The sequence below is a fragment of the Eublepharis macularius genome, chromosome 8, assembly GCF_028583425.1.
Source record: "Eublepharis macularius isolate TG4126 chromosome 8, MPM_Emac_v1.0, whole genome shotgun sequence".
Classification (NCBI taxonomy): domain Eukaryota; kingdom Metazoa; phylum Chordata; class Lepidosauria; order Squamata; family Eublepharidae; genus Eublepharis; species Eublepharis macularius.
In genome coordinates, this window is record NC_072797.1 from 100,195,710 (window position 1) to 100,223,215 (window position 27,506).

Consider the following 27,506-nt stretch of genomic DNA (forward strand, 5'->3'; position numbering starts at 1 on the left):
TTGATTTGCCAGGGAGGTGTTTCAGTGTAAAGTTGAACTTGGAAAAGAATTCAGCCCACCTTAACTGCTTGGCGCCTAATTTGCGGGGGGTGCACAAGGCTTCTAAGTTTTTATGATCAGTCCATACTTCAAATGGCATTCTGGACCCCTCCAACCAGTGCCTCTAAGTAGTAAATATTTAAATATTTGTTATTGTGGGTTTAAATGCTGGCCTCTTAGGAAAGAGGGAGGGGGAGGGGTGAATGGAGTCTGCTATGATTAGATGGTAGCTGTACCCTAAGGGGTGGACAACATTTCAATTTTTAGTCAGTGTGCTGAGAAAAGGTTTTCATTTTGGCAAATCAGGCAAACTGTGTGGAGCCTGAAAGAAAGTCTGCACCTATGTTTCTGAGAGACAGTTAAGCGATGAGGAGATTCTGGTTAAGTCAGTCTTTAGGTGTCTCAGTGAAAGGATTCTGTTTAAGTCAGGCAAACTGCGTGTGCATCTGGGTCAGTCTGTGATATCGGAGAGAGAAATTATCATGTTTGGGCCAAGCAAGCTCTGTGAAAAGGCCTGAGTAAACCCATGTCTGCAGATGAGAAGACAGTTTAACCTCACAACCACCCTTACACATTGACTGTGCTGCCAAACTACCATCTATAACAAGCCTTCCTGTATTACCACTTCAACAGAGGAAGTCTAAGCCAAAAGCCTTTTGTGGCAGCGAAAACCGTTTGAGGTAGCCAAGGAGGCACAAATATATAGGTCATGCAAACAAGGTAAAAGCTTATTTTGACTTGAACAAAGATCTCCATACCTTCAAGTTCAAAAGTCTTGAAAATAAAATAAAATGTCATAGGAGTTTAGTATGCATGCACTATAACTGAATAAGAGAGCCTCCCAGTGGCAAAAAATAAAACAATTTCACAAAAAGCATAGTTTCATCAGCTACTCAGACATTAAGAATGATTCACAGTCCATTATGAAAGACTGATGCTTCTCACACACTCATATAAAATTAGTTACTCCTGACCTGTACAGCCCAGGCAAGCCCAATCTCATCAGATCTCAGAAGCTAAGTAGGGTTGGTCTTGGTTAGTAATTGGATGGGAGACCGCCAAGGAAGACCAGGGTCGTTATGCAGATACAGGGAATGGCAAACCACCTCTCTTAGTCTCTTGCCTTGAAAACTCCATCAGTGGTCGCCGTAAGTTGGCTTCAACTTGACGGCACCTTCCACCACCACAAAATTAGTTCACATTTGTGGGAAATGAGATCCAAATTTTAGAATCTGTATAATGTTGCAAGACCCTACATGCATTTTGAAGCCATGCAAATTTCATTAGAAAAATAATTTATTTCATCAGTCGGTACCTTTATTGGCATAAAACAAAATCAGACAAAACCAATATTTGAACATAGAACTACAATCCAAAATCAAGCATCAAAACCTCATGGGCTAGTGCATAGCAGGTGCACTCCTGTCAGCTGCAACAACATCATTTCCTTAAGTGCTTGCATTGTGCCTGGTGACGGACATGCTCCTGCACTTCCCAGGGGCCCAAATTGACCCCTGTGAAGCATGGGCGAATGCCTGCTGACAAGACAGGATGACATCATTTTTGGGAGCAACATCATTACACCCACCAGGATCATGCACACGCTTTGCGTGCATGCAAAAACACCTTCAGGTAAGTGCCGGGCTCACGTCCCCCCCCAATGCCAGGAGGATAAGGAGACCAGGCACCTCCTCAGACCACAATACTAGGCATTATGGCAAGACAATATGAAATAAAGCAACAACTTTCCACATATATTTATACTAATCCACAGGAGTTATTCCAAAAGCACAGGGATGAAAAGAGGAAAAAAGAAAACCTCAAAGGGTTGGAAATTTACAAATATGCTAAAACTAGGTAGATTCAACCAAGCAAGGCTGCTCTATTAATTTTTAAGAAGGAATAAGTAGGAAAACAGGGGGAATCTTGAAGGAAACATACACCTGTTGTACTTTGAAAGAATGAGACTTTCCCTCCTTGTTTTGCAGCACTAGATTATTACTCCTCCTTTCTTGTGAATTACCCATGATCAATGCACCAACGCCTCGCTGACAGCAAGACCGGGCTATGGAACATGGGGATGCCTTTGAAGATGGTTTGCAAATTTCAACTGGCTGAAAATATGGCAGCTAGAATGCCAACTGGGGGCTCACTGCAATAAGAACATAACAGCCACATACATGGCTCCCAGATTGTTTCTGGGCACAACGGAAAGTCCTGGCTTTGAACTCTAAAGCCCTCAATGGTTTTGGCCCTGAACTCTTGAAGGATTGCTTTAACCATTAGTATGTGCCTGTACTCCAAGATCGAGACTTCAGAACTCCCTCCCAGGAGCCAGGCTTGGCCCTTTCAACTACAGGCTTATTTCTGCCAGACATTTAACCAGAATCTTAACCTTGATTTTATGCAATTGCTTTATCTTCAGTTTTTAATGTTCTATATATTATGAATGATTAAATGTGTGTTTAAATTTATTATGAACCACCATGACTATATTTTTAATAGAAAGGCAGCCTATAAATATTCACATAAATAGGTATTTTCCAGAGTATTGGAATTTTCCTATCTTCTTCATTATCTTCAACCGGCTTTAAGGAAAAGCGAGGGCAGAAAGTCTAGCAAACACCACTACTACTTCCCTGTGGAACAACTGAGTTGAACAACAAGCATATTAATAATGTTCCATAATTATTATGGCTGAGCAGTTCCTACAGAAGAAAAACAAGATTGCCATGTTCTTAAAACATGTCCTAAAATAAATATTGTACATTCTGAATCGTACTTGTTGGATTTTTCTCCCCAAATGTGCACCAATACATGAACCCAAAAAATTTAAAATCAATCCAAGTAAGACAATTAACAAGTCTCTCTCAAAACAGTTGTCAAACATAAAGGTGACTGTGCCAATTATCTGATGAACAGATGGGGCTAACAATTCTCCCCACTGTTCCATATGGGTCATAAACACACATTTGCCTCTCACATTCATGATAAAAATTAAATAACCAAAACTGCTTAAGATAATGCCAGCGCTGTCGACCCAACATGCCTTGCTGAACAAGATATACTCACAAAGTCTGTTAATGTTCAGGTGACATGAGAAAATGCACATACACGTTAACAAGGAAAAACATATTTTAAGCCAAAAGACAATGTTTTACTTGACTTCATGAATCCCTGTGTCAACAAGCTCACAGAAGGCACATATGCAGCATTTGTCTCACACAGAAAGAGCGAACTGGATTTTGCCTGTCTGCCACAACTTGTACAAATCAGTTTTAAAGACTATCAACAAAGTTTGGTAACACAGAACAGTCATAATTCCAAAGCACATTGACAAAGCAATGGAATTTTACTTAAGTTTTCAGCCTTCCCATTTACATAAAAGCAAAAAAATGCCAAACAGCTACTTAATAGAGGACCTGTAATGAATGGTTCTCAAAGTGCAAGGATAAGCAAGGGGAAAGGTTAGGGGAATTGTAATCTTGTTCCTGTCTAGTTTTATGTGCAAAAAAATATGAAGCACTGACTTATTCATGTCCAGCCACTGTGAGTTATGGCTCTTCTTATTGTTGTTTGGATAGTGAAAGAGACAGTTATGAAATACTTCCCTTACATTTACAGTGCAATCCTAAGCAGAGTTATGCCAGTCTAAACCCTTTGAAATCAATGTGCTCAGTCAGGAGTAACTCTGCGTAGGATTGCACTGTCAGTATATTTTCAAGTTCCTTCACCTGATTAAAAGAGGAACTCTCACCTCAACAGCTTTTAACTTTGCAGTCGCAGCTTGATGTTCATCCTCAAGTCGATTCTTGTGAAAAACAGCTGCAGTATGCTGTAGAACTAAATCCATTCTATGTTTGTTCAGGATCATACAATTCTGCAGAAGACAAACATAACAGCAAAATATGATATGGAAGAGGTTGCTGAAGAAGGGAGCATTTGTTATTCTTAAAACTACGAACACAACCAGAGAGGACCTCCGCAAGAAGACCATAAACACTACCAGGTGTTATTCAAAGTTAATTATATTTTACAAGTGCAAGTGTTCAATTGTGAATTTTTTTTTTCAAATATTTGTAAATTCCTAAAGTTCTTATTCCATATTATTAAGGTAAGTCCGTAATTGAATACAATAGTCTATAACTTCAATTGCATTATAATTCTTGTTTCTTTCAGGCGGATGTCAATGCTAATGTCTTTGAGGAGCCAGGCCACTCCCAATACTGAAACGCGGCAGCCACAGGGCTCCCGGTAGTTGGCAACGAGCCCGCCGGCTTGTAGACCTGCTCGTTTCAAAGTCTCTTCTTCCCAGCCAATAGTTTCTATAAATATAATTATCTGTTAATCAAGCCATCCTTAACTAGTAATTAATAAAGCATATTCCATATTATACATAATGGACTTACATTTTTCTTCAAAGTTTATACATTTCATACCATATGATAGCCATCCAATTTCCTGTTGCTGCGCCACATTTAACAGCGTACTCATTACCTATTCATTTTGATTTAAAGGGATCTACATGCATTACTTAACATCAAAGCTGGAAAAGGTAACATCATACCACAGCTGAGGGTGAAATGACAACACAAGTTTATTACAAAAATGCTGTAAAGTCTATTTCGTTGTTTAGACCTCTAGGAGCAAGACTATCCATTCTGTGTATCCATTGTGCCTCTGCCTGATGTAATCTTCTGGTTATGTCATCAACTGATCCTATAACCTCCAACACTGAAAATTTGAATTCACGTTCATTTGCGTGATGAGCCTCAAAGTGCTGTACTAAGGGTGCCTCTCTACTTTTGGTTTGAACTTTAGATAGGTGTTCCTGTATACGCATCCTTATAGGGTGTGTGGTGCTTCCAACATACAAGGGGTTATCCATCCCGCATTGTGCAGAAGGCTCTGGTCAGAGCGGACCAAATTCCTAGAGGGGATCAGTTGATGACATAACCAGAAGATTATGGTTATGGCATGTAGATCCCTTTAAATCGCACAGCATTGGTGGCTGGAGCCTGACCAGGTAAGTGGGGTAGGGGGGTGGGGTTAAAGGGTGCGGGTGGCCTCCCCCCTCCCCCATCACTTCAGTATGCTCTGAATCTTTACGAAGCATACCAAAGTGACTTAGAAATCCGAATCCAAAGCGGCATGCCACTTCAGATTTCAGGGTTTTTTCTAAAGCTTTTTCCTGCTTTGGGTAAACCCGAAGCAGGAAACCCAAATATTTTTCGAGTGCACACCCCTAGTTTTTACTCCACCTTGCATTTCAGTTTTTCTAAGCTTTGTATCTTGTTAGGGGAACAATAATTTTCTATTCGAGTTTCTCTGATTCATTTATCCTTCCTAACTAGAGTGCTGTATCAGGGACCTAAGTATATACTAGACTGATCAATTCCTGGTGACATAGAACCAAGCTACAAGAGACAAATTACATGAGGAGGAGCACATGGAGTCACAATGTTAACCAGGAAGCTGAGTTTTAAAAGAGATAGGAAGGCTTTGTTAATTTCCCCTCTCTACAGAGCCAGGGAGATCCCTGCTCAGAGGGTTTGTTAATTTCCTCTTTGCCTCTGAAGGCTTGGTCAGTTTCACCTCCTCTTCTAAGAGGTAAAGAGTAAATTAACAAACCCTCTGAGCAGGGATCTCCCTGGCTCTGTAGAGAGGGGAAATTAACAAAGCCGTCCGATCTCTTTAAAACTCAGCTTCCCAGCTAATATTGCGACTCCCTTCACATGCTCATACTTGTCTAATTTGTTTCTTGTAGCTCAGCTCATAGTCTGACTCAACACTTGTAGAGGACACTTTGCATATTATGGGCCCACGCATAAGCCAGTTTCAGTTCTCCTGAAACGCTGATGATGGAACATGCGTGACTTATCTGGACAAAGTCTCATGACCTCAGACTGTAGAGAGGAGGGGAAAGTGGGCAAAACTGCTTCCATCTTGCTCTCTCTCCAGCATTGCTTCCTCTGATATAAGGGCAGGTTGGGGGCAATTTTGCCTACCTCTCCTCTCAGCACTGCTGTACCCTAGGCAGCATCACTTTTTGTCAGCACAGGTACTTCAGTGGCCTCAGGGGTTGCTGGGGGACAAGAGAGGTGGGAAAGAACAGCATTGGCAAACGCCTTTTATTGGCATGCAATCCAAACACTTCAGTTTGAGCAAGCGTTATATGACTGGAGATAGCTAATTTAGTTGAATGCTCAACATGAGATGTATATTTAAATTTAACTGTAATGTTTTGCAGCAATAGACTCCATTGATTTCATGTGAGTTCACACAATGCTTATCACAATGGCTAATATCAAGCGGTAACTCGTGTGTGAAACAGATCAAAACTGTAATATAGCTTTCGTATTGCTGACAACCATCTAGCGAAATACTGTATGTCTCAAAAGGAGGCAAGTCACTGAGCGACATCATTGACAGAATCAAATGTGTCAGTCAGCACTTAATTCTCTCTCTCTCTTTGGAGAAACAAGCCAAAAGTAGTAACTCATAACCTGAATGTTTTAATAACATGCAGTAGTACTAACTACAGGCAGCTCTTTTGTATAAGGTGTGAATAGATACCAGTTATATTCAAAATATCAGCCAGCCAGTATTCTCCAGTGTTAACATTAACTCAAATCATATGCAAAACTGGCTATCACGTAAAGAAATCGATGCCTACCTCTATGAGCTTCATCAGGTCTGTCACAAGTTTTACTTTCTGAACATTAACTGTTCTGATTTTAATATTCGCCTGTTCAGACTCTTCTTCCAAGTTGATGGCATCTTGTTCCATCTGTCTTAAACTGTGAACGAAAGATTTATAGGCAATGTTGCGTGGATTATGATGAAATTCTCAATTCAGTACTCTAGAAGCTATAAAAATGTATACTCCTAACAACTAGGAGGAAGCATAACTACCTTTCAAAATAAAGAAAATCAAAATATATACCAGGTCACCATATAAGACAATTGAAAGGACTCTGCAGAACTTCCTGCTTTTATCAAAAGCCTTATTTTCAACAATGCATTTGTATCTTATTTTACACTAATAATACACTGTGTAACCCATGCAATGTTGACCCACATGGACCTGCATGGGTTTAACTGTGGTTAGCACTGCACTGTTAAGCATGTGTTCAGTTCTCCCTACAAACTCAATTAAACTTGAAGAGGCTCAGCTGTAATGGAACTTGCTCCAAGGTTTTTTCCCCATGTAGTAAAATACTGATATGAATGACAGAGGAGGGAGGGGGGAGAAGAGAGGGGGGTGTCAAGTTGCATAGTGACTCTGGTCTTTGTTGGTAGTCTCCCATCCAAGGTCAACCCTGTTTAACTTTCAAGACAAGATTACACTAACCTGGGCTATCTTGGCTAGGGGAGTCTAACAGTTGTGAAATCAAACTCAAGGACTTAAATTTCTACACATACTTCCTTTTATTTATTCCTCTAAAAATTTTCAAGAAGCTTTGTAAATTAAATCATTAATAAGCATTCACATTCTGTATTTACAGTTTATTTGTATACTGTGTATCATACGAACATGTAGTTGCTTGATTGGCCCAGATAAATTTTTATTACCTGGGGACATCAAGATATAACCAAATTTGTATTGTCGAAGGCTTTCACGGCCGGAGAACCATGGTTGTTGTGGGTTTTCCGGGCTGTATTGCCGTGGTCTTGGCATTGTAGTTCCTGACGTTTCGCCAGCAGCTGTGGCTGGCATCTTCAGAGGTGTAGCACCAAAAGACAGAGATCTCTCAGTCAGAGAGACACCAAAAGACAGAGAGATCTCTGTCTTTTGGTGCTACACCTCTGAAGATGCCAGCCACAGCTGCTGGCGAAACGTCAGGAACTACAATGCCAAGACCACGGCAATACAGCCCGGAAAACCCACAACAACCATTATAACCAAATTTCTTTTATTGTGGTCAGAATCTACTAGCAGAAGGATTCCAACCCCCCCCCCCCCCGTTTTGTTATATGATGACTCTATATAGGCAAAGTAACCCAGTTCTAAAACTTCTGAGATCTGTTTTCCTACCTAATTCTAAAGAGATGTTTTAAACATTGTTGATGTGATGATATAAAAAGCATACCTCTCTTGTTTCATACTAAGTTTTGATTCCAGATGCTTCCTTTTGTTTTTTCGTTCCAAAAGCTCCTTCTTCTGTTGTCTGAGTTCATTGTCTCTCCGTTCCAGAGATTTCTGTCTCTCTGATAGCGTAGTCATTTGAGAATTCAGCAATGTCAAATTCCTATTAATTTGCTAAAGTAAATGTCATTTTAAAAATCCATGTTTATATCATTTTCAACCATTTTACAGAAGGTTTTATTTTATTTATTTGTGCTCCAGATGATTGTTAAAGTGCTACTTTAAACCAGTGCAACCTCCTGAACACTTAAGATTTACCCTACTTAATTTTCCATCTTATATGGAAGTAAAAGTAAACTCTAGGAAAAGCAAGCCCTCTTCTGTTGCATCCATCAAACTATGGCACACATCCAATATGTTACCCTTTGGAAAGCGTGTTGAAACATCTCTTTGTCAGTATGACCTCAAAGATTATTTATTGCTTTTATTTTGCTGCACTTCTGCTTATTACATTTTTTTCCTTTAGCCAATATTTTAGTTTGCTATTTGTTGTCTTGGCTTTTTGTTTACTCCTTTGTGACATTTTATTGTGAAGCAATATAAAAAGATACAAACTGCAAACTTTTAAGATCTTTGACTAAGATCTCACTTTAGATACTACCAACTTCAGACATAAAGCTTTTGCCAATGAAGAGGAGCAGGGGCATTTCTGTAGTTGCACACTCTCTGTGAACATCTATATAAAGAGGCTAGCTTATTGACCTTAATTAATAAGGAGCCAAAAACCTTTCTGTTCAGGAGAATATTCAGCTGGCTAACCTCTAGGATTTCATTTTGTGGCTCCTCTGGGCCTTTTTAACTAGAAAAACCTTTACTTTTTTATATATTAAATATAACAATATTTGGAAAGATTTTAAATCTTTTTAGACTTCTGTCTTCCAGCAGCTCAGATGTTATTTGTCTAAAAGTTTGTGTGTTCTACAGACACCCCTAAACAATAAATCAGAAACCAAACTTTAGGCTTACATCTATGGTAGGCCATCTGCTTAATGTCTCTGAAAAGTTGACTGTCTAGCAATGTCACTTTGGTTTATTTTTGCCTTTTTGTACCAGTGATTTTAATGTTTTAACATGAACATTATGTTCTTAAAGTGATTAGCAGCTACCTTGAAAGCCTTTTTGGCTGAATGGCAGAACAATTTTTAAAAAAATCAATGGGCATTGTTGATTTTCCGCAGGCTGCCAGCAGAGATACTGGCTCATATAGCCGCACAAGCTGGTAACACAAGGGTCCAATCAAGCAGAAATCCCCTTTCATGCAAACAGAAGCAATTGTATATTTGGGGTTTGCCCGGGCAACGATTTAAAAACAGAAAGTAACTTGCTTACAGTATTAATAAAATTGCTCTTAAGGTAGTTACATCTGACTTTTAAAAGACAAACTAGACACGAGTCCAGGAAATCCAGGAACAGATTTTCCCTGCCCCGCTTTCTACCGCATGAACAAAAGTCATAGGGATCCAGAGTAAGACCACAGTGTGGGGGGAGAGGAAGGCTGTTTTCCAAAGCTCAGTCCCCCACAACTACTGTTTGTTCCACAGCATTTTTGAAAACACAGGTACCATATATTATTCTCCATGGGACAATTACAAGTTAGGAAAATATGGAAGAAAGACAACCCCATAATCTAGACTGGATGACCCCTTGGCTGCTTGTTATGCCTACAAAAGAACTGGAGAAGGTTCATTCAGGAATCTCCAGTCATCATGTGTAGTTTGGTTTCAGGAGCACTTCAAATTATGGTTTTACAGTGCAAAATACTGGGCTAAAAACAGGTGTGAGTCAGAATTGTTCAGACTAAAGAATTTACTGGACTAATAGCTTCCACAATTTCACATTGCAGACTACTATCTCTTTCTGAAAGGCCACTGTAAATCAACTTACCTGGAGTTGAATTTCCAACTGCCTTCTTTCATCTGTATCCACCGTGACATTCAGGAACTGGGCTGCCCTTAATGACGTGTTACTAGTAAGAGTTTGATTTGTGTATGAAGACACTTTCACCACATATTTTTCTTCTGCAGTGTACATTTGCTTCAGGTGGGTTTCATTTATGACCTGAGTAAAAAACAGATACATAAAAAGCCCAAAGTACAATTAAATGAAGAGATTCTGAAAGTACGAAAAAATAGCAAATAAGCAGTACATTATTGCATTTAGAAGATGGAACAGAGGAACCAGAGCATTCAGTTTCTTAAATGTCTTTTTCAACTTTTGTTGTATTATATATCAAAATCTTCACTAAATTAAAGAACTCAGGTCAAGAAATTGGGAAGCTTACACTTAATCCAGGAAAAATGGAGGTGCTCCTAACTGGAAATATGGATTGACCTGGAAGAAGGTATTTTGCCATTGTTACGTGAGGTTTTGCTTCCTTTGAAAACCTAGCTCTGCAGCTTAGCAGTACAATCGTGCATGGAGTTCATCCATCCTTAGCCTACCAATTTCAATGTACACATTCTGGAATAACTCCACATAGGATTGAAATGTAAGAATCATACTGGATCCAGCAGTGGCCAGATGGAGATTTTGGCAAAAAAAGGGAAGGGGGAACCAGGTGCAAGGTGAAAGAATTTATTACGCTTTTTTGATCCATACACATTTCACTATTGAGCTTTGTCAGGGGATCTGTTATATATAAGACATAGTTTGTCAAATTAAACACATAGATAGTAAGACTGAACACGTTACTAGATTTGGTTGCTGATATCAGTTGTATTTCTTAGGCATGCAGAATGTGGCCATGGTTACTCATGCCTTAGTGATACCCAGGGCAGACTACAGCAGCATGCTGTACATAGGGCTGCCTTTGAGTATGTTTGGAAACTGCAACTATTTCAGAATGTAGTTGCCAGATTGTGACTGCTCTTACCACTCCTTTTCTTATTTTATATTATTTTTGCTGGTTTTGGCCTTTAACGATTTAAATGATCTTCCTGTTCCCTTATGGAACTAGGGCTTAGCCAAGGCAAAGGTCCTTGTCAGTAGCCTCTCTCAGTGTGCCTCTATCACCATGAGATTCAGCAAAGTCACAAGAGAGGGTATTTTCTATAGTGACGTTATAGTTGGGGAATGCCCTTCCATGGGGGTGGGGGGTGGTCTGCTGACAGCTAAAAAATATTCTGTTCAAGAAAGTTGTTTGAATTGCTGGTTCTCACATATCAAGTTGCTGACTATCCTTTAATTTGATTGCCTGTTTTTTATGTTGCTGATCTCTGTCAATATATTATTTCTTTGTAGCATTGATAATAGTATTCTTAAAATATTGTGATAGTTGCTTTTAATATGATGGTTTTTCAAAATTATGTTTTTAAATCATCTGACGGATTCTTACAGAAGTTTGTTTGGGGTGCAGAAGAAATTATCCAATAAACTGCAACATACACAACATCATATCTCATATCTCCAGAACATCACGATTACAAGACCAAGTTATACAGTCTTCCGAGACTCCAAGAGAGCCTGAAGTTTTGCAACATGCACTCTAATATGTACTACAAGAACTGGTTAAAACAGCAAACTTGAAAAATGGATGAACTCCAGTTAGAGTATGAGCTCTGAAAGATGTAATATATGCTGTTAAACTCACTGGAAATATTGTAACTTGCCACTAAGCATGACTAGTATTGCAATGGAAATGAAGTCAGAAGAAGAAATTTCTTATTCGTTACTAAAACAGCATGTTTAAAATGAGCAAATTGATTTTAGCAAAATAATGCTGTGCCCATCCAAAACTGGAAAGGATGGGGTGCTCCCACAGAGATGCTAGTGCAGCATCACAGAATATGATGTCCCAGTCAGGTCTGCTTGTGCAAATGTGCTAGGCCTAAGATATTTTAGTTCTGAGTCCATAACCCTTCCATTTGCAGATAGCACTATACTGATCTGAAAATCAATTAAACAATTTATGACTCTGTCATGTAAAAATCAGAAATTGTACTGTTAATCGTACATACGTATAATTCACAGGACTGTAATGTCCCACTGATCACTTATTCATACACTTATTTATTATTTATTTACTTGATTTGATTTATACCCCGCCCTCCCCACAGATGGGCTCAGGGAGGGGGGGCTTCAGGAAGATGCAGGCCCCCTCAAAGGCATGACCACAACGTAAGCAGAAGAGCAGGCAAGCAAATGGGGGTGTCTGCTCTTGTATTTTTGTGACTTTGGGGGGCGGTATTTTCAAACTTCTGATTCTTTAAAAAAATCATGTATATTGTTTTTCAGGATGTCTTGTCAACAGCCTTCCAACATACTGCAGCCATGTTTATACAGCATCCCTCACCCTTTCAATCATATTTCTCGTCTTCTCTGTTCCCACAGGGACCTCATGAACACGATATTGCTGGCACAGGTAACTCATCACTGGTTGGGGTGCATCAAATAACTCTCGCAGGTAAGAGAAAAAACCATAGCGTCTGAGAAAGAAAGAGAAGCAGTTCGGTCCATTTCTCTTTTTTCTGTCTTAAAGATACCATAACCAACTAGATAATAAATGAGCAATTCTTCAAGAAAGTACAATAGAAGACAAGATACGTAACAAACAACAGAAACTTTAGTCAGGGTTTAAAAAAAATCATGCTATACAAAAAGCCAAATCTGCAAGCTTACCACAAATTAGATAAATGACATAAATGGTAAATAATGAATTAATTAAATTAGATTTTGATCAGAAACTTTCAACCAAAAGCAGCTTAGCTGAGGCACTGCCATGCATACCAGAATAGGTGTTGTCTTAAAACAGAGCAATAGCAGGAAAGGCGGTATGGCATTTGTACGGCTCTGGCAGGCAGTAAGAGAGCTGAGACAGGGCAACGTGAACAAGTGCAAAACCTCCTCCCTCCTTGATCATCTTCTGGTCTCACAACCTTCAGCAGATACAGGTTTTACCTAAGCTTACCAGCACATCCAAACCAAGAAGGCTAAAAACCTAAGAGAGGATTGTCCAAAATCTGTGTGTGCCACTGTGACTGTGACACTGAGAGATCTCTGTCTTTTGGTGCTACACCTCTGAAGATGCCAACCACAGCTGCTGGTGAAACGTCAGGAACTACAATGCCAAGACCACGGCAATACAGCCCGGAAAACCCACAACAACCATTTTAACACTTACTTGAGTTCTTCAATTGGTTTGAAAGGTCTGGTTTCAGCACACGATTCACTAGGGGCAATTACAGCATTCACTTTTAGTCTCTGTTTATCACGTACCTAAGCAAAAAGGAAGTACTTTTAGCAACCTTAAAACTATAGATACAAAATATGTAACACAAATATCACAGAGCATGGTGAAGCTGCTCTTTAATGGTTCAGGAATCAGAAAGAAGGCTTTACTTTTGTGCAAACCCAGCAAGACGTTATCCCAGATACTGTTGGTTCCATTCACGGCTCACTCAAGTAGGCAGGAGAACTGGATGTGGGGATGATCTTTGAGGATCCACATTTTGCATCAGAAAAGGCCCCTGTGCATCCATTAAGGACAGTCCCAAGATATGCCTCAATGGCACATTTTGATTTATCTACAATGCTTATTGAAATCAAAATGAGTTTTCTAACTCAAGGCTAACATTAGAATATGGAAACTGACTAATTTGCTGAATTGGAATGCCAAAAATTCTGTTGGCAAGGATATTAAAATTGACTTGCCAGAAAACCCACCAGAATCAGTGAAAGGGAGTTTGGACTTGAGGGAGATGATGATAAACGTCAGTGGCACACTTCCCTTCCCTTTGATCTTTACTTTTTATCTTACCTTTGTTAAAAAACAAAAGAATACAGTCCTTCCTTTCCTACTTTATCCCTTTCCGAATCCTCATCCCATCCACCTCATTTGGGTGGGGATTAACTGCAGTTAACCCAAGTGCCTGCAATTCATGCATCACAATTGACGGAGTTATTTACTTAACCAGAATTCTTTGCATGCAAGGGGAGAAGTAAGGCTGATGTGCAACCTACCAACCGGCAGGGTATGTGTGCACATCTGTTTAAAGAAATATCTGAATATAACCATTATGGTTCCTACCTCTTTCTTAGTTTAAGTCAAAACATGGTTGTCTAATATGGATCTTTTTTGCCCCCACTGTGTTTATAAGCAATCTATGACCATGTTAATGGAGAAAGCAGGGTTGCCAAATCTGAGTTGGGAAATTCTAGGAGATTTGGGGGCAGAACTTGGGGAGAGTGGAGTTGGGCGGGGGAGGGGGGAGACCTCAGTAGGATATAATGCCATAGAGTTCACCTTCCAAAGCAGCCATCTTTTCTAGGGGAACTGATATCTCTAGTTGTAATTCCAGATCTCTAGGCCCCACCTGAAGGTTGGAAACCCTAGCAGAATGGGTTGTTTCCATTTCTGGTTCAACAAGATAATTTCTAAAAAAAACACCAGTATTTCAGAAACCAGGTGAGGATTTGAGGGACTGTTATTCAATTAGGCAATGTGAGGAAAGAAAGAATAGCTGATCTTCAACATTTTTCATGCTACTGTCATAAAAATACACAATGCTGGATCATTTGCTAGGAAAAGAACTATTGGTTGTTGTGGGTTTTCCGGGCTGTATTGCCGTGGTCTTGGCATTGTAGTTCCTGACGTTTTGCCAGCAGCTGTGGCTGGCATCTTCAGAGGTGTAGCACCAAAAGACAGAGAGTGTCACAGTGAGAGATCTCTGTCTTTTGGTGCTACACCTCTGAAGATGCCAGCCACAGCTGCTGGCGAAACGTCAGGAACTACAATGCCAAGACCACAGCAATACAGCCCGGAAAACCCACAACAACCATTGTTCTCCGGCCGTGAAAGCCTTCGACAATACATCAAATGAACTATTGTTAAGTTAATGATTCTCCACTCTGAAGTTTCCTCCATCAAAAACAACTTTGAATAACGTCCTTGCCTCTCTTAGAAAGATAGACATATCTTCTTGGGTTTCAAAAACGAAGGCTCTCATATCATTAGATGAAATGTGATTTTCTATATATTTAGCATGCTTCTGGTCTTTCATATTGATCTGTACAGGAACAAACACAGTGAAGATTAAAAAGTGAGGTTGAAACAGAAAAAATAGAGTAAAATGTATTTGAGGGGAAGGGAAGTATTCCAACATAATACATTTGGCTTTTAAGAAAAAGTGAAGTTCTGCTTCTATATAGATTAGGAAAACTACTTCCTTCTAAGAGCCAGATATTAGAACGATCAGAAGAACTAAACTGAAAACAATATCCATGTAATACTTTTTATTAAGACCAACTATAACAACAACAGTGTGAAAGCTAAAGACAAACAAAAACAAACGGTGAGCAGGAAAAAAAACTTTCTATCTACAGTCTTAAGACTTCTGACAGCACCCTGAGTAAAATGCTTTGCTGGGTGTGGCTGGCTGGCAACAGGATATGCCTTTGGCGTGCTGAGAACAAGAAGCAAAAAGCAGAAGCCCTCCAACTAAAAATCTAAACAGTAATAGTTGATCAAATGTCTGATACTAAATGAGATACACAATTCCATTAAAAGATGAAGGGAAAAGGAAAAATCTTTGTTAAAAAGCAGGCAGACCTTCTGGTCCAGAGGAAGACCCCCAAACCACGTAACACCTTTGGCATCAGAGATTTCATCAAGTACTGGTTTTTAGATTTTTCAGTTGGAGGGTTTATGTTTTTCCCCTGTTGTTCCTACCATGCCAAGGACACATCCTGCCAGCTAGCCACACCCCGTGCCCATTTAAATCAGCAATGTATTTTACATAGGATGCTAGCAAAGAGGCCTTAAAATCCTCTCCCCCTTTTTTGTTTTGTTTTTTAACATTCAGCCTACTGAAAAGCTCTAAACAACACAGATGCTTGCACACTCTGTTGTGTTATTTTGTCCAGTTATAATAAAAGCTATTACATGGCTTCTGTTTTTCAATTTTGTTATGGACCAAATCTGCTATCAAGTTTCTCTCTGGAATGAATCTGGTTTACATGAAATAATAAAGGAACAATACATGTTTAGATCCATTGTTCACTATGTTGTGAAAGTTATAGAAATGCTTTAGTTGTGGCTCTGTGGTCCACTTTTTACCAGCTACTGTTGCAGCTGGGGAGTTTCTACAGTGCTGCTCCTTCCTGTATCACTCGGGCAACATAAAAAGCCTCAGGCCATGTAGGAGGAGCCTATGCTATAGCTCCTCCCGGTGCAAACCCTATTCCTATTTCCAGGACAGTAACGTGTGTGGAAAGAAGCCCAGGCACGTTTCACACAGAGTGCTACAGGAATAAATCATGCTAATATTGTTTCTTTGCCACACAAGTAATGTGAGAATAAGACCTTTGTTCAAACGTGAGGCATACCTTAGTACCATACAGCTCAGGCAGCTTCATACATCAAGAACTATCCAAAATTCCCAGAAGCCAATTTTTCTGGGCATTCAGAAAGAAGCACATGTTCCTAGGAACTTCTAACCTAACAAGGATTCCCTTGAACAATATGTATTGCAGGAAACACATTTAAGTGACATGAACTTGTCCACAATTAACTAGGCCTGAAGGAGAAAGCGAATGGTCCTTAGATCAGGATATGTCTGCGATTAAGTTGACCAGGTCACAGCCATCTAACCTCATGACTAAATGACCTGAATAGGCTAGAAATACAGCATTTTAACTTTAATTAAAAGACTTTTTTGACATTATAAGCAGCCTGAAACAGCCTACTAAAAAGAAGGGATTAATTAGGTTATGAGATCCAGAATAAGCTATAGATAAAAAAAATACACAGGCTTCACATCCTAGATTTTTAGTACAGCACAACAGCTTTCATGTACATCTCCAAACAGATTAATAAATACTTCATGTCAAAATGGTTTTTTTTTCCAAAGATCAATACCCTAAATGGAAAGGGGAGGGAGCCAAGCTTTCCATTGGACCAACCTACCCACAGAGAGAAGCTGTTGCAATGGATCGCATTTAATTTCTTGAAGACGTACTGCGTTTAATTCATGGGGTGCATCCTAAGCTTGTCCAATAGAAGCCACTCCAGAGACAGACCTTCCCAACCTTCCCACAGGGGCCCACTAGGAGTCTCAAAAAGGAATTGCTGCTGCTCAGGAAGCTCCCAAAAGCAAAATGCCATTGGATACAGGGGGTAGTGAGGAGCGGGACAGATCAAACCAACCAAATCCACTCTTGTGCCAATGAAAAGTTTGCTCCACTGCCCCTCCTCCACAAGCAGAGGAAGGTGGAGGTGATTTCACCCCATTCCCCCTCCTTGTTGCAGATGTCTGCCCAGTGGCTTTTGTTCACAGGTAGCCCACAACTCCCAATGATGCTGGGGTAGGGGGCCACAGAGATCTCTTGTAGGAAAAGGCTTGCTCAACCATAGGATCAGCTTGCTTAGCCACAGGATCCAGCTATAGGATCCATCAGCTTGCTCAAACATACAATCCAACCTTTAATGTATGTAACACATTAACATTCAAAAGCTTTTCCTCACTCTCATAGATGCATGAGGCTGTTTATCTGACAATGGGGCCACCCACTTCTGCCACCACAGCTATACTAATACTATGCAAAACCAGATCTATGCAAGGATGCATGCCTTGCTAGAATGTTGTAGGAAAAGGAAACTGATATGGCTTGCATAACAGAGACATGGCTGCAGGAAAAGGACATGGTGGATCTGTCCCAACTAACTCCTCCGGGCTATGCAGTCCTCCACCAACCTCACTATGGTAGCCGGGGAGAAGGGTAGTAGCTATTATTTTTTGTGTGTCCTTCAACTTCCACAGACTTCTAATACAAGCTATAGCTGGTATTGACTGTATGCTCCTGTCTTTGGGAACTAAAGCTAGTGTCAGTCCTAGGGTGTCAATCCCTGGCAGTTAGTTCCCCAAGTCCCTCACAGCAAGCAGGCAGGTGCATTGGTTGAAGAAACTTTATTAGAGATCCATACAGTTCAGGAGTTCACTCATAGGTAGCAGTTGACAGAAGTAACTAGGCAAACAATAGTACTACTGATATAGAGAGATGTTCTCCCGCCCCCCCCTTTGCACTTAAGCGCAAAAGCCTGAAAAGTTACATGGGAACAAAAAGCGGTTTAGTCTAAGGTACACAGTGGAATCTTCTCTCCTGTGAAGCAGACACATTTCCACACCCAGCTGCAAGCTCTCAGCCAAGACCACACAGAAATGAAAGCGCATATTTCTTAAAGATAAGGAAGAGCCTGCCAGCTCCCTTGGCACTTAATATTAGCAGTTTGGACACTCTCAGGAGTCTTCTCATATAATGCATAAGACACCGAATTATAGTATAAAATGCAGTGTAAAATGCAGCAGACCACAATGGCAGAATCGTCTACATCATTTTCAGTATGAAAGTCGGAATACAGTGACGACATACTACACAACAATGGCACGGATGCACGGCATACATGAGACAGACAGACTGGGTATTCTGCTTGTTTACAGACCATCCGGCTCCCCAGTAAGCACCCTGAGTTGGCAGAGCTGCTAGCGAATATGGTGTTGGAGACACTTAGACTTATTGTTGTTGTGGATTTTCCGGGCTGTATAGCCGTAGTCTTCACTGGCATCACAGCTGCTGGCGAAACATAAGGAACTACAATGCCAAGACCACGGCTATACAGCCTGGAAAATCCACAACAACCATCGTTCTCCGGCCGTGAAAGACTTCGACAATACACCTAGACTTATTGTTCTGGGGAATTTCAATATCCAAGTCAGGTCCAGCTCAGGAATTTATAGCTTCCCTACCAACCATGGGTCTCTCTCAAATAGCGACAGGCCCTATGCATGAAAGAGGCCACACCTTCAACAATATTTTGCACTGAGCATTTGAGGGAAAGTCTTGTTTCCATGTTAAAAATTCAGCCGGAACTGCAGTCAGATCATCATCTGCTGAAGGCAAAAGTGGGTGATCTAAAGAGGACTGGAAAAACATCTAGAAAGACACTGGTGGAGAACCCAGGCAGAAACTGATCAAGCATGCTATAGAACCCATTGGAGGGCCTACGAACATGAAAGTGGCAAAGAAACATTACTTCTCAGCAACCACTGCATCAGCTAGTACCCGTCTGTCCCAACTGTCTAAGGTATCCGGCATCTTCTAACCCCTAAATCTGAACCTTTACAGTCTCAAGAACAGACAATTAGCTGTGAGGCCTTTGCTAAGTTTTTCTCCAATAAAATAGCACAAATATGGCCCAATCTGGATGCAAGCTGTAATACAGACAAGATGGAAGAAATGCTTAATACACTGTCTGGCTCACATAATACACAGTCTGGTTCACATATGGACTGCCTTGAACCAGTTACAATGACAGATCTTAACAAGATCCTGACATCTATGAAAGCTACTACTTGTGTACTGGATCCTTGCCCATCTTGACTGTTAAAATCAAGCAAGGGCCACAAAAATGAACCATTGAGGTCTATTGTAAATCAATTGCTAACTCACGGAACCTTTCCCCAGCAACTCAATCAGGCAGTTATCCATCTGCTAATTAAAAAAAATCCCTAGACAAAAATGACAGCCAATCATCGCCTAGTCTCTAACCTGCCCTTTCTGGGAACAATGGTTGAGAGAATAGTAGCTGACCAACTCCACATCTTACTCCAGGTCTTCTTGGATGACCCTTTTCAGTCTGGATTCAGACCACATCATGGGACAGAGACAACTCTAGTAGCTTTAGTGGATGATCTCCGTCTGAATAGAGACAAAGGCCATGCCTCCTTATAGCTCCTACTGGATGTATCTGCATATTTTGACACAGTAGACCATGCCATCCTGTTGAGGCATTTGAAGACAGAAGTGGGCATCAAAGGATGTGCCTTGGACTGATTTAAATTGTTTCTCATGGAACAGACTCTAAGGGTTGCCCTTGGAGATTCCCATTCTGGAGATAGCTAATGATTTTGGCAGGTTCTGCTGGGTGCAATCTTATCATCCATGTTGTTCAACCTGTATGTAAAGCCTTTAGGAGAACTCATTCACAGCTATGGAGTGGGCTGTCATCAATATGCAGATAACACTCAACTCTATTATCTCACTATCCAAGTCCCCACAGGATGTAGTGGAAATCTTGTGTTGCTGCCTGAAAGCTGTGGTCAAATGGCTGAAAACAAACAGATTGAAACTGAATCCAGACAAGATGAAAGTGATGCTCACTGGGGAAGGCAAAGATCTTGAAGAACACTGTACTCCCCATTTTCATCGGAGTTCATCTGACCCTTGCAGACTCCGTGCTACTACTAGAAAAACAAGTTAAGGTAGCTGCAAAAAATGCTTTCTACAGCCTCACTTTAGCCTGGAAGATGGCTTCCTTTCTCGACATGGCCTATGTGGTCACCTGGATCTATGCTATGGTAACATCAAGGTTTGATTATTGTAATGCACTATACATAGGTCTAAGTTAACTAGGAGACTCCAATTCATGCAAAATGCTGTGGCTCAGCTGTTCCCTGGAGTGAGCAGGAATGTGAATATCACTCTCATCCTGCAGTCACTCTATTGGCTACTTATCAGTTACTGTGCTCAGTTCAAGGTATTAGTTATCACATACAAAGCTCTTCATGGCATTGGTTCAGCATACTTAAGGGACCTCCTCCCTCTCTATGTTCCTCCACAACAGCTTTGCTCATCTGAATAGGGTCTCCTGCAGGTGCCACCCTGCACACAGGTAGAATCAACAGCTGCCCATACACATGCATTCTCTGTGGTGCCACGTTTGATAGCTAAAACTATGGTTTAGGAAGGATTTAAAAATAGGATTATAGCAGAAGAGTCATTTAATTTTTAGTAACGACTAACAGTGCCAGCCTAAGCAGAGTAACACTTCTAAATCCATTGACACTGATGGGCTCAGAAGAGTGTGCCTCTGCTTAGGATGGCCCTGTAAGTAACGCAATATTCAAGCAAATTTGCTTACTGCAAGCATCATGGGGTCGCAGACATCTCTTTTAAACCGGTCTTTGTTCTTTCTTAGCCACAGAAGAGCAGTGTATGTGTCTTTGTGTCTTCCTCTGAGCTTCTCTTCTTTCATAGTCATCATATTATCAAATTGTGCAATGCGATCAGTTATCCCTGTAATTTTGAGACAGCTTTAAATGTCATGTTTACTGTATGTTATTATCACAACTATAGGCATTATTTAGGTATTGACGGGTAAGCTTTATAGTGCCAATGCTTATAACTGGGCCCATATATTGTTACTCGTTTGCATCATGCACTTGTGATCTTCATATATGCCCTACCGAAGCTATGTGAAAAGGGACACCATAAATTAGGCTCCTGAATCACTACAGGAAACCAAACCCAATTGTGGAGTGTCACCATCCACATGACAATGATAACGACAACAGGAGCAAGGTTCTGTAGCAACAACGAGCTGCTCTCCACACAGTGAACTCTGCAAGCTTAAGCTCCCTAACTAGAGATTTAGGATCAAGAGGGTTGTGGCATGGAGCCCCACATGTACCATGAGATTTCTGAGCCCTCTTGTAAAACTATGTATCCAACAAGCTACTTACAAAATTTGGAAGAACTTTAGAAACAGCTTTTGATACAACACAAAGAACTACTATGCCAAAGGCCAGGGGGCAGGGGGATCCTGGTGGATGGAAATGCTTGCACACTATTAAGGCCATGGTCCAAAGAGCCTGTCAAAAGCTAAAATACACCTTTCCCTACCCATGGTCATGCTACCCAGTTAGGGAGGGATTCTACACTTACAAGATCAAGAACAGGATGCTAGTTGTTAAGTCAATTTATTCTCGCAAAATTGTATGTGATCTTCACAGTAAGTATACAAATCAAGCCCATTTACCCTTTTTGTCTCTATGTATGTTCTCCTTTTCAAGGAGCCCATTTGCAATTTCACCATCAATATGTGCCTTCTCTTCCATCAAGCGTCCCAGTTCAGCATTAATAGAATTGATTTGGGGTTGAATATCATCACAGTTATCTGTATTTCTTAGTTCATTATTCCAATCTTCTATCATCTTACGAGTGTTGTGAATTCTCTTCTGTCGATCCATCTCTTCATCTTTCTTCATCCTAAAAGCTAGCTTAATCTCCTCAATCTAAGAAAAAAAAATATTTTCAAAGCATGTTAATAATATAAAAAAGTTCCCTCCCTATCACAACGACAGATAAACCGCAGGATCGTGCTAATAGTCAAGCTCAGATATTAAAGACCGGCACATTTAAGAGGTAAGAACTGCAAAGCACTTTGGCTAAAATCTAAAGAAAATTAAAAGCATTCTGTATTGTTGGACAAGGGACTGATGAAGCCAAAATGTGCTTTACAATTTTTAGTTGTCCACTTGCTTGCCTAAATAATTGTTTAAAGATTTGAAATGCTATATAAAACAACAGCTACAGAAACAAACCTAAACGATTTGGGGGTGGGTCCTAAATCATTTCCTGGAATATCTGCCAAAACAAAGTACATGAATACAGTTTCCCAGTTCATTACCATACCATATCTACCTGAAAAGCTAGGTTTTTTTCAGTTGTCTACAAAAGGAGGGATTGTTTTACACTTTACCACTTTACAGGTGTGCCTGGTAAAGTAAAATAACTTTTTGTGTATAACCTTTATCCAGGTTGGGGGGGAGGTCATGCTACATTCAGAGTTCTTATTTTCAGGTAAACATGGTATTTGCATCCATAAAATATGCAGCAAAACTAGTATGTTTGCCAGATTAGTATGTTTGCCAGATTTCTCACAAGAGTGAGAAAGAGTCATAGGCTAACACTGCCAAGGTTTAAAATTGTTTTAAAATGTAGATTATACCAACAAAACCTTACTTGTTTGTTTTTTCTCTCCAAAGCATCTTGTTGCTGTTTACATTTTTGGGATGTTTCTTTGATAGCTGCCATCTATTTATCAAAGGAATTTTATAAATTAGAAATTAGCAGTAGTTATTTTTCACACACGAAAAGTGGATTAAAGAGTCACAAACCAACATAACCATGCAACCTCTCCATCATTCAACCAGTTGAATGCGTCAGATTGAATACGTATATTTTTCAGTCTGAACAGTATGCCCCAAGAACAACTGAATCTAATTCTGTCACTATCGCCTCTCAATGATTCATTGACGTTATTTATAACATGAATGGTAATCCCTAGGACTGGCATAAGGATGCAGTTTGGGAACCAAAAGAGTAAACCCGTGCTAACCCAAGATAATGGGGGAAAATATAAACCACTAATGTGCTTCAAGTGACAGTGCTCGTCATAAGCAGAACAAACACTATCAAAGTTCAATATGTCCAGTGCTGAGGTGTTCATTATCATTGGGCAACTGAAGCAGTTTTTAAATACAGTTCTTTAGTGAAGGAAGAGGGTTGAGCAGACTTTCAACTCCCAAAATGGGGATCTATATATTAAAACTACTCTTAACAAACCGAATTCAGCTATAAAAATTTCATACGTGATAATTAACACAAGAAGCCTTATCACAATGCACTCTCTCCATGAAAGAATTCTAATTAAAAACTGCTTCAGACATTCCTCCAATTAAGTGCACTCTAGCCAAAACTGCATCAAGACTTGGTCTTTTCTGTTAAAAGAAATTCAATAGTCATTGAATTACAGGGCACAATGGGTTCTGTAAACTCAGTGTTTGACACTGAGAGATCTCTGTCTTTCGGTGCTACACCTCTGAAGATGCCAGTCACAGCTGCTGGCGAAACGTCAGGAACTACAATGCCAAGACCACAGCGATACAGCCCGGAAAACCCACAACAACCATCGTTCTCCGGCCGTGAAAGCCTTCGACAATATATCGGTTCTGTACATTCCCTTCCAAAGTGTAAAAATGCACTTCCTTGAGGGAAATGCAGTGTTGCATCCCTAATTTCATAGGCCCTCAACAAACAAAAATTAAAAAGCCTGGCCAACCTGACACAGGAAACAGAGGTCAAATCAAACCAGCATTTTAAGTCTACTCATCATATTGACCAAAATAATCCTAAACAGAAAAAGAACCCTACCAGACTGAATCAGAGGTCCATCTAGTATGGCGTAGTAACCTATAAAGAGCACAGCTGTGGCACACTGCTAGGTGTTTTATCTAAACAGACATCTCAATCTAAATTTAAATTAATTCATAAACCAAAACTCTAGAAATCCAATGAAGCTCAGTTAAGTTGAAACATATGATCGTGCACTTGAACACAAATGTTTTTGGTATCAGTTTTGAGCAGACTAGCTGGAAATTATAGGGAAAGCTTTCAGAACATTGTCTGATCAGGAAATGAGTCCAAGCTACTAAGGTGGCTTGCCAGCAAAGGATAAACGTGCAAGAGAAACGATACTACCTCAGAGGCTTGGGAGCCACTTTGACATGGCACTGTGGCTCTTCTGAACACTCATCCCCAATGCAGCAGGGGAGTATGGTGCCACTTACAAGTAGAATGACAACGTGACTTCACAATATGTACCTTTTCTTTATTTATGGCATTCAGACTTGCACACTGCTCCTCAGCCTGTCGAATCTGATCAACTACTGGAGACCGTGCATGTTTTAGTACTTTTAATTCTTCCTTCTGTTGATCTCGTCTTTGTTTCACCTCTTCATACTGCTGACGAACATTTTCATATACCTAGCAAGAACAATACAAACAAACTAATAGGAGACATTATACTCCTTGTTTGACACACCATGTGGGTTGCCTGATGATGCTGAAGTATTCATTGTTTATCTCAGCAAGAAATGCAGGAAGCATTTTTTCAGAAAAAAATTATTTCATTATATATTTTATTATACTTTTATCCTGTCTTTCCTCTAATGGGTGAGCTCTGTGTGGCACACGTGGTTCTCCCACCAATAACAATGCAATCATAAGCAGAGTTGCAAAACCTTTCTATGTATATGGTACCACTGGGCTTAGAAGAATGTAACTCTCTTTAAGATTGGCACTGTAGGCATTTCAGGTAAACCCTGACACTGCCCAGTCCAAGCTTGAGAAGGGATGGCCTAACAAAACAACTAAGTAAGCAATACCATTTTAGGCTCAAATGTTAGCTGTAGCTTCATTAATTAAAATTTCTATTCTGTTATTTTATTGAAACAGAGAATAGGTAAAAATTTTAATTAATATAAACAAAAATCACCAGAAAACATTCTTCTGATTTCTTAGGTTTACAGCACTTTGTCCTACCTACATACCCTCTTTCTCTCTCTCACTAATATGAGTCACAAAGAGGCTACATTCAGACATGATAATAGGCCACAGTTTGCTTAAACCATTGGTTGTATAACAAACTCTGGTTAGTCAAACCTTTAAAGTAACCATTGAAAAGTTAACTATTTTAACTGAGTAATTCTGAAGTCAGCATGAGACTGGATGTTTCTTCTTGAGAATTAAACAATAATACAGAATCACCAGGCTCCCTGGTTAATCTGTTTTTGTCTGCCACAGCAGTGAATCTCTTCCATTTTGAAACATACATTTGCCTAAAAGACAGCTTATAAATCAATTATCTGGGAATCCTCCAGTGAATGTTGTCACAAATTCATGAAACCAGCTATAACAGTCCACGGATGAAATGGAAAATATTCTCCTAGCTTATGTGGAGGAGCCCAGATTTCCCAACTAATATAAGTTATGCAATTCACTGCTATGACAACAGGTCAGTAAGTTATCCAAAACTCAAAGTACCTATAAAAAGAAAGGCGCTGAGTACAATGAAGTAACTCCAATTCAAATCTCTGTCACAAATACAGTTCTTTAATGGCAAGAACCATTAAATGGATCACTTAACTGGTGATCCATTATTTTATGTGATCTACTGTCTGATTTGGATTTTTATCCTACCCTATCCAAATGGCTCAGATCATGCTGCTTATTTACAGTGGGGAAAATCATGTAAGAATTCACCACCAAAATGCCAAGAAGATATAATTCTTCCTGTATTCAGCAACTTCTAAAATATATCAGCTTGTATCTGAAGACTTTGGAAGAGGGGCTTATACTCTGTGCTCTGCCTAGAGGCTGCTAATTTTAATTTTTAAAGACTTTTAAACATCTGGGTTTTTTTACCCCTTTTCTCTTCCTTCTCCCTTATTCTCTGCTTAATTTTTGTGTCTTTCTTTGTGATTCTGTTATTTCAAAGTAGCTATGTTAACTACATAGCTACTTTGAAATAACAGAATGTCTTCCCTGTTTGGAGCATTTTATCTTATTTTTAGTTTTGGTTTTATTGCCTTTGCCAGGCTTTGCTGGCTGGTGGCTACATTGTTGGGTAGGGAGTTGGTTACTGGCATTTCTTGTTTTGGCTCCCTAAATTCTTCTTTGAGGTGGACTTGAACAAGGCTGATGCTGATGCAAATGCCAAGGTCTTCTGCTTGAGAACTGGCTACGGGGGGTGGGGGATGGGACGGACGATAAAGCTGATTTGAATGAGACTTTTTTTTCATGGAATGCCTCAGGATGGACTGTGAAAATATAGAACCCCCAAATCTATACCTAGATCAAGAAATTTCACATCCTGCTGGTTCAAGAAACATGGGTTCCAGAAGAAATCTTTGCAGAAGGATATATTACTTTCTCAGTTAGTGCTGAAAGATATAACAAAAAGGGACACTTTTGAGGAGGATTAGCATGCCTAACTGCAAACTCTCTAAACATAAAAGAGGTGAGAACAGTGGCTTCTACCTCTCTAACAACTGTGGGTTTTTTGGCCCAACAATCTCTTTATTGATAACTGCGTATTTACCCCTGTCCTAAGGAAAGAAGAATCTGTAAGAAACTGGGACAATCTGGATGAATGTATCTCAGAAACAAGAGAAGGGCTACCAAAACATTAGTTAATAGTAACAAGAGACTTTAATGCTTGAATTGGCACAGATGGGTCTAATATAATAGAGATTCATAGAGATGTTTGACCCAAATAAGGAAGACTTCCCATATACTGATCTCCTTTTAAACAGGGCAGGAAGGGACCAAGGGTAAATCTAGCTGGTAAACAATTAATACATCTGCTGCTTTCTCATTACTTGGTGATAGTAAATGGGAATAAACTGGTGGACCCTGAAGGGACACTCAGTTGTTTTGCCCATAAAAATGCCAGTACAGTAGATTACTGTCTGGTACTGGAAGAGGTGTTAACTAAGATCTGCAATTTTAAAGTGGGTAACTTTCTTGGGGGTGACCATTTTCCTCTTATGCTAACTTTAACCGTAGATAAACAAGCGGTTAAGTCACCATCTTCAACTCCGCACATAGAGCAGATCAACTAGAGAATAAAAATAAGGAAATCGATGCCACTGATATCACAATAAATTAATTCTATAATCCATTCGCAAGAATGCTACTTCTT

The 27,506-nt window shown here is 39.9% G+C and overlaps 1 protein-coding gene across 2 annotated transcripts in view; it reads right to left on the bottom strand.

Moving 5' to 3' along the window:
• Window positions 1–27,506, bottom strand: part of SMC5 (structural maintenance of chromosomes 5) — a 75,410-nt gene that overhangs the window by 17,098 nt on the left and 30,806 nt on the right. For both annotated transcript variants that reach the window (XM_054987025.1, XM_054987024.1), the window contains exons 7-17: window positions 24,626–24,787; window positions 22,985–23,056; window positions 21,999–22,254; window positions 21,102–21,256; window positions 15,079–15,192; window positions 13,308–13,402; window positions 12,480–12,612; window positions 10,073–10,246; window positions 8,133–8,302; window positions 6,716–6,839; window positions 3,797–3,919 (exon numbers count right to left, since the gene is read on the bottom strand). In XM_054987025.1, the coding sequence (XP_054843000.1) occupies window positions 3,797–3,919; window positions 6,716–6,839; window positions 8,133–8,302; window positions 10,073–10,246; window positions 12,480–12,612; window positions 13,308–13,402; window positions 15,079–15,192; window positions 21,102–21,256; window positions 21,999–22,254; window positions 22,985–23,056; window positions 24,626–24,787 (1,578 nt within the window). The remainder of the gene's footprint in view (window positions 1–3,796; window positions 3,920–6,715; window positions 6,840–8,132; window positions 8,303–10,072; window positions 10,247–12,479; window positions 12,613–13,307; window positions 13,403–15,078; window positions 15,193–21,101; window positions 21,257–21,998; window positions 22,255–22,984; window positions 23,057–24,625; window positions 24,788–27,506) is intronic.